Below are 8348 nucleotides of genomic sequence, written 5' to 3'. Positions count from 1 at the left end.
TTATTATTGCCAAATTTTGGCACTACTTATTGTAATGCATCAATATAAGAAACAGGTTGGATCCGTTACATAGTTCTTGGTCATTAAAATTTTAAATGTATGATTTTTCCTGGAACTATGAGCAAATGTAATAAGGATAGAACTGAGGTATAGTTCCTTGGTATAGTACACTAGATTCCCCAATCAAATTCAACACGTAATTGTCTTAAGTTTAATTGTTTCTAGAAAAAATAATATGGCTAGTGTTTCCTTTTTCAATACAATAATTTAATTTTAAAAATGAGATGGGTTGGGTCAACTGCATGAGCTAAACATTATTATTTGTTGTCCGTGTTGTATGACATTACACACTTGTAAGATGTGCTATATGCTATATATATGGGTAGTACTATGTTTCCGATATGAGAATTAGAGTATTAGTTATTGTGTGGACAGGTAATCATATTTAATTGTTTATCACATGAGCATCTTTTTATTTTTTCTTATAGAAAAGTTTATCATATGAGTGTCAAGGTATTTTCTAGTTGAGTGATGCTATGTACTACATATTTTATTCATTACATAATTTTTAGAAAGTAATATATCAACTCTAAAACATAAAAAATTAGAAATTTATTTATGATATCGTTGATGTGATACTAATCATAGTAATTATCGCGCTAGTTTTTATAAGTTTTTTATAATAAAATTGATGATAACTTTAATATTTTTCTTTAACTGTTTTTTAAATGCATGAAAGAAAAAAAAAAAAAAAAAAAATCTGTTTTGGGGTATTCTATCTATAACTTCAATGGTGCATTTGATGATTCTTCTTTCAGATTGATGTGTCTATTTTTTGTTTCAAGATTGATTCTTTGTTTGTTTGTTCTGTTCAGGAATCATGATAATGAGAGGCAAGTTCTCATGAATGATGGAGTTGATCCAGGGAAACAAGGAACAATGAGAAAGACAATTCTTCAGAATCTTAAACTAGAGAATAAGTACCTGCAAATGTGGAATATAATGTTTGTTGTTTCTTGTACAATTGCAGTATCAGTGGATCCTCTGTTCTTTTATCTTCCTGTGATCAATGAAGAAAACAAGTGCCTAGCATTGGATAATAAATTAAAGATTGCAGCTATTTGTTTGCGATCAGTCACCGATATGGTTTATGTCATGAATATCATTTTGCAATTTCTTTGCCCTTATATAGATGAGGCTCCTCTGAAACTTGGACGAACTGTGATAGTTACAGATGCTTGGCGAATAGCAAAGAGGTACTTGTTGTCCTACTACCTAATCGACATTCTTGCTATTCTTCCCATCCCACAGGTAAGGGAGACTTTATTGCTTCTAAAATGTGTGTATTTTTTTTCCAAGTTCAACTGCAAGAAGGATTAAATCTATATTTCATGCAAGCATCTTTACTTCAAAATTTTTGAGTCCTTGCCTTAAATGGCTTTCCCTTTTTCTCCTTTTATTTATTTATTTTTAGTTGGAAAGGGGGATTTGAACTCTAGGAGATGGAAACACTTGGAGGCAGGGACGGAGCCAGAACTTAGAGTTAGGGGGGGCGGCTCTGCTGTTGGTTGTGTGCAATAACTTCGGCCTTCGAATTTGTTGCTACTTAGTCGCTTAGTTACTAGTTGTTTAAAATTTTTTAAAGGGTTAGTTTTTTGTTTTAAGTAAAATTGGCTGATCAGGCTTAATTTTTTATTTTTTTTAGTTTTACTATTGATAATTTTTGTTGTTGTACTAATTTTTTTGGGCTTGTATATTTCTTTTTTAGATTTTAGACATATAAATATTTTTTAATGGTCTTTAAAATGTGGAAAATGTTTGAACTACAAACCTTTTTACAAATTGCTAATAATGTAAGTGGTAAACCCAAATGCGAACCAATAAAAATTTGTTACCTTAACCGTCTGTAAAAATGTTATAGAAAAATTTGTGACTATAACAATACTCTTAAAAGAATCAATGATATTTTTAAGGGAGCAAAAGTGTAATTTTCTAAAACAAAATAGTTAAAATTAATACTTAATATATATAATAATAATTTTTTTTTTTTTAAAAGGGGGGGCCATTGCCCCCCCAAGTCCAAACATGGCTCCGTCCATGCTTGGAGGTGTCAAATAGTTGGGTAGGTGGGGAAATTGAACCCTAGATGTTTTATTTGGAAACACTAGAAGGTGCCAAATAGTTGACTACAAAAATTTTGCCTCTTACTCTTACTTAATTGTAGTAAATAGCTTACATTGCACTATTAATTGGTTTTTTGTATAAGCGGAGATTGAACCTTAAATATTTTATTTGACAACGGAAAATTTTATTAGTTAAGCTAATTACAACTCACAAATATAATACTGTTATTAAAGGGCTTATAAAATCTTGAACGTTAAAAATGGGTGGGTTTAGATTTCTTAAACACAAGTAATCTAAACAAGTTTAGATTAGATTTGAAATAATAATTTTTTTACAAGTTTTGGTTTAAGAAGGATTTTCCCATTACGAACTTGTGCTTGTAAATAATTATTATAACTATCTATAAATAATGATATAAAAGATAATGGCCTACCTAAGTAGAGCTCACAAGCCAAAAGCCTTGTAGATTAGCTAGTTGGCACTACCTAATGACTAATGTCTCTAATAGGTATCAAATTATCAAAAAAGAAAAGAAAAAGGTAAAGCTCACAATACTCATTGTCATTTGTGTAGGTGGTAGTGCCCATTATTTTTTCGGAAATGAGGGGCTCGGGATTCTTGAATAAAAGGAAGTTCCTGAATGCTGTTGTTCTTTTCCAATATGTGCCAAGAGTTCTACGAATCTACCTATCATGGAGGAAACTTATCAGCACTGACAACAACCTTTCCAGAATTGTATGGGTGAAAGCTGCTTTCAATTTCTTTCTATATATCCTTGCCAGTCATGTAAGTTGGATTTTCAATTTCATTGTATATCCTTCCACATAATTGTTTAGTATGCCTGTATGGCTAATCTAGTGATCTATCAAGAGTTAGAGCTTTATGCCTCTTAGCATTTTTATATCACATTCTTCAAATGATTTATTATTTATTAGTGGATTTTTCCTTACTTTTTTGGAGAAATTACATAAAATAAATTTTATTTGTGTATGATAAGTCTATTTTTATGTGAGAGGAATGTCATGTGTAGTAAATAATTTCAACTTTGGGCTTAAAAAAAAATCAACTTTATATTTTTTTTTTTGGTGGAAATAATTTTTTAAATAATTTTACTCTAATTTTTGCTAGAAAATTTGCACTATCAACTGATATTTTATTCTTCTGCTAAAATAAAATCTAATCTTTTATTGACTCCGTGATTTTTTAGGTGCTGGGTGCCTTCTGGTATTTCTTTTCTATCGAACGAGAGACAGCTTGCTGGCACATAGCCTGTAGAAATCATATTGGATGCAATCAAAGTTCATTTAACTGTCGTTATAGTGTAGGAAATCAAACATTTTTAAATGATTATTGCTCAGTAGAGACACCAAATGCTGCAACTCCTTTTAATTTTGGAATATTCATTGATGCCATTAAATCTGGTACCGTGGCATCCAATGATATTCCTAAAAAGTTTGCATACTGTTTCTGGTGGGGCCTGCGAAATTTGAGGTTTGCACATATTTAACTCTTTGACATTCCATATTATGCTATTTTTTTCAGTGTTTGTCATATATATGATCACATCATGCTATTGGAAAACTCGAACATATACATCCTTTGTCAAAAAGAGCTTTTGTAACGAAGCTTGTTCAGAAAATTCTAGATTCCATGACAAAAAGATGTTTAAAAAAAATAGTATAAGTATAAAGTTTAGTTACCAACTTAGTTGTATTTAAGGGCTATAATTTAACTCAATATTTTTTTTATTGGGTATAAATCTTGAGAATCTATCATTAGATTATATTTTCTTCATATATCCTGTATGTTTACAAAATTTCTAAAAAAATTAAAGATTAATAGTTGTGTCATTAATCAAATGTTTAAATTTTAAGTCTTGGCAGTCTAAGATTATTAATAAAAAATAAGTTTATTGATCAAATAGTAAATAACATTTAATTGCCATGAAATTTGATATATTTGTTAAAAATATATAATTCAATTATTAGATTTTCAAAATATAAAATCATGTTAATTGTTTTAGTAAATGTTATAGCTATTGGCTACAACAAAGTTTGAATCCAAACTTTATCCTTATAATAAAACATACTTTCATGTAATGCCCAATGCCACACTTTTTTGCATTGCCTATATATCCAATGGCTGAGAAGAAACTTATGTTTGGGAGGTCATGGTTAGCTTCTGTCCCATACATATATAAATTGTATAAAACTGTCATAGACTCAGCTTCAATCATTCTTTACTTATGTATAAGTATAGAACTTAATTTGTATAGGTATAGAACTTAATTTGTATAGGTATTTTCTAAAACTGATTAGTAACTGTGAAATAGATTTGGAGGATAATGTATTATTTTTTTGGTGATTGGTGGAATTTAAAAATTTTCAAAAACCATGGTTCCCCCTCTTCATGTGGACCGGTCATTGTGCTAGTCATGTTCCATCATTAGTGTAGGAGGTACAATTACATTCATTTAGGGTCCACTCTCATGTGAGACGAGATATATGGTAAATTTTTCTTGTGCAGGGTCACATTTGTTCTTTAGAATGCTGTTGGATTTTTTTTTTTTTTTTTTTACAAAACTACATCACTTTTTGAGTGATACTAAAAATATTATAAGTTTTACTACTAACTTTTACAAACTGATTTGTTTTCAATTATTAAAAATTATTTTTGGCATTCATTTATTAAGTTGTTGACACCAGCCAATTACATTCATCGACATATCAGCCTGTAAAAGATATGTAATAAAATTTGTTTATCTTTAATATTGACCTTCCTTTTATTATGCTATATTTTTAATGAGAAAAAATAAAACAAGAAATAATTGCATTCTAGGAGTTCTGCGTGTGTATGTGTGTTAGTGTGCAATATTGTAATCAAATTCATGGCAAAAAGTTATTTGATACATACACACATAACATATTATATATAATTTAAGCTCAATCACAGCTAGCTCAAACATGGATTTTGGTAAAATAATTTGCAGTATTCTATTTTTAAGTGATGGTTTTTGTATTATTATCTTCGTGTTTTAGGCTTGTGATCTTGGTCTCTGTTTGTTTTTCTTAAGGCCGACGTACAGCTCTAGTACTCTAAACTTTGACCACGTAATGATCGTTTTAATTTTATTATTACTATTAGTTTTTTACTTTGACCATATTATGTCTATAATTTCTGATATTACCATCTCATACATTATATTTGCTCCAATTTTTGCAGTTCTCTTGGTCAAAACCTTCAAACAAGTACTTATATCTGGGAAAATTGCTTCGCAGTTTCGATTTCAATCTTCGGCTTTCTATTGATTTTGTATTTCATTGGAAATTTGCAGGTTGGCGCTCAACATCTTTTTATTATTATTTTATTTTAAAGATTAATGTCCTTATTTATACATAATTATGTGTGTGAGCTGGCAGTAGAGATGGTTTCTGTATTAGATTGCGAGATCATGCAAAATGAGTTTTAGGGTTAAATATGCAGCTCGATGTGCATGAGATATATATATGGTACAAGGTCACAAAACTATTCTTTTTTACGATTCTCATAAATACTGTTGGGTATTAGAATATTAATTATACGTCCAATTAAATTCATTATTTATTTTTTGTTTTGAGAAGCAAATTCATTATTTTGTATCAACTTAAATATTTAGGACAAATAGTAATTTATCAATAGGATTTGACCAACTGAATTTGTTTTATAACAGACATATATGCAATTAGCAACTCAAAGGTCGGAGGAGATTATACAAAAGTTGAAATCTAAAGAACTGGATGTAAAGTTGTGGATTCGTAAAAACGGGCTCCCACCTGGTCTAGAATATGAGATCATGCACAACATACCACACATACTAGAAGAAAAGAAAGATATTGATGCAGAGAAGCCACTTCTTCATCTTCCCAGAGAACTCAAAAGGAAGATTAAGCACCATCTTTGCGAGCCCCTTCTAAAGAAAGTGAGTCTTCCTTTTTTTACACTTTTTAGATAGATTCAAAATGCAATTTGATTGAAGGTGTTTATATATATATATAAACAAAATTTTTTTTTGGAAGAAATGTGAAAAATATTGAAAATATTTGGAACAACATACAAATAATGGATAAGCAATATGATAAAAGTGATTAATATACTGGATGAAATATATAGGATACAAAATATGTATGTGTTTTATTTGGTTTAATGTTTCAAAAAAGGGAAATAATTTGTTTTAAATAGATGTTCATGCATTTATGTTACATATTTAATAAAAAATTAGAAAAAATTAATGTATTATATTAAATTATTTACTTAATTTACTATATATCAATGTAATTAGTACCATACTACCAGCGCGCACTTTTGATGTGATAGTTACTTTATAAGTATAAATGTTTGTGGGGTGTGGGGGGCAAGGGCTAGAGTTCAAGTCTTCAGGAGGGAGTTTCACACACATATACACTTAGATTAAGTTAGAATAAAATTCTATCTTGTAAAAAAAAAAAAAAAAAAATTAGTAACATACTTATGTTATTAGTTTCATAATACATTATCAAAACCAATCAATTAAGTTTCAAATATTTATAGTAAAACAACAACAAAAAAATTATTTATGTTCTCATATTAGTATAATTTTAGCTGATTTTATTTTTACTTATTTAAAGTCTAATATGCACAAACACATCATATATGACATCAAGATTTGCTAATCCAAATTAAAGAAAAAAAAATCTTAATACATTAAACAAAAAAATGATAGATTATAATAAAAATTAGGAAAATTTAGATGTTCATCGATATAAATAATAAGATATGGAAAAAAAATATATTGATTTTGATAATTTTATTATCGTATATAATAACACAATTTGATATAATTTGATTTTGACCTGTTTTGCCATGTCTAGACATGTCACAGTTAATTGTTTTACTTCTGGAAATTAATAATTTCTTCTTTTAATTGGTTCTTTCTCTATTGTTTGTAAGCAGGTGCCAATGCTTGGTGAAAAAAACCAACTGCTGCAAATGATATGTGACTATCTCAAGCCAGTGTACTACAATGAGCACAGCTATATTGTCCGGGAGGGAGAACCACTTGATGCGGCGATTTTTGTCACGCAAGGCATTATGTGGAGCTTTGCAACCAGTAATGGTGAGGGTACTGTCTCCTCAGGGGCTCAGTGCATTGAAAAAGGTCATTTTTATGGACAAGATCTTCTAGATTGGGCTTTGAACGACTCCCCCACATCACTTGACCTATCCAAGCTCCCAATCTCTACAAAAACTGTCAAAACCCATGCAAAAGTTGAAGGCTTTGCTCTAATGGCCAACGACTTGAAGACTGTAGTTTCCAAAAGGAAAACCGAAGCAGCTTCTGCTTTACAAGCTGCATGGCGCCGCAGCCATGCTGAAAAGAAGAATGAAAAGCCTTCCCAGTCGGCTTCAGAAAACAAAAACTAGCTTATGCTGGTTAAGCTGCTTTAAGAATAAAAATTCAAAAGTTCCTGATATTGTTGTTGAAAAGCTAGTTCGCTAGTGACAGAGTTGCTAGTTTTTTGAAATTAGATGATGAACACATTAGGCAATAACCCCGGCATGGGGACAAAATATTTGTTTTAATTGCTTTGAATACTGTTTGTAAGAGCCTTTTAAAGCTTCATTATTTTTTATTATGAGTTGAAACTAAGAGCTATGGACACCGCCTTGCAATCCTAAAAATGCACATTTTTCAACATTTTAGTTCTAAGGGAAAAATAATAATCTCACATAGGTGCAAATTACATAATTCACCTTGACGTTAAAATTATCATCACATAAGGTCATTATTGATTTAAGGGCAAAAAAACCTTTTGTGTTAGAAATAGGGCCCAGGTATTATGAAAAAACAATTTTGACTGGCCAAGAAATAGTTTTAATTACCATATGCATGTATATTTTAATTATTTTTTACTAGTTTGTAATTAATTCCATGCATATGCATAGATACACTTAAAGATATATAATAAGATGCATAATATAATTTATATATATATATATAATTTAAATTTTATTGATAGTCATTTTTATATTTTGTTAATTTTTTAAAAAAATTGTAGGGATATTATTAGGTATAAAATATAAATTGTTCATGTTTTTTTTTAAAAAATTATTGTGAAGCACTTTTTTTTTTTAAGATTTATTTATTCCAGACTCTTTGATTTTTGTATTTAATAATTCACTTTTATGAATATTAAGGATGTGTTCCC

At 29.4% G+C, this 8348-nt stretch overlaps 1 protein-coding gene across 1 annotated transcript; it reads left to right on the top strand.

Annotated features, from left to right (window-relative positions):
* The first annotated feature begins 870 nt into the window (after positions 1-870).
* On the top strand, positions 871-7780 carry LOC142621326 (cyclic nucleotide-gated ion channel 1-like). The gene is made up of 6 exons (XM_075794644.1): positions 871-1311; positions 2698-2910; positions 3332-3615; positions 5347-5458; positions 5834-6082; positions 7093-7780. The coding sequence occupies exons 1-6, from the start codon at positions 904-906 to the stop codon at positions 7561-7563; spliced, it is 1737 nt and encodes a 578-aa protein (XP_075650759.1). The 5' UTR covers positions 871-903; the 3' UTR covers positions 7564-7780.
* The last annotated feature ends 568 nt before the right edge of the window (positions 7781-8348 follow it).

The sequence above is a fragment of the Castanea sativa genome, chromosome 12 (assembly GCF_040712315.1).
Source record: "Castanea sativa cultivar Marrone di Chiusa Pesio chromosome 12, ASM4071231v1".
Taxonomy (NCBI): Eukaryota; Viridiplantae; Streptophyta; class Magnoliopsida; order Fagales; family Fagaceae; genus Castanea; species Castanea sativa.
The sequence above is the reverse complement of the archived record's forward strand: the minus strand, read 5'-3'. Positions and strand labels throughout refer to the sequence as shown.

Coding starts and splice junctions, on each gene's coding strand:
- LOC142621326 (XM_075794644.1), top strand. CDS start 904: ATGAATGATGGAGTTGATCCAGGGAAACAAGGAACAATGAGAAAGACA. Junction 2,911..3,331: donor TATATATCCTTGCCAGTCAT/GTAAGTTGGATT, acceptor GTGATTTTTTAG/GTGCTGGGTGCCTTCTGGTA. Junction 5,459..5,833: donor ATTTCATTGGAAATTTGCAG/GTTGGCGCTCAA, acceptor GTTTTATAACAG/ACATATATGCAATTAGCAAC.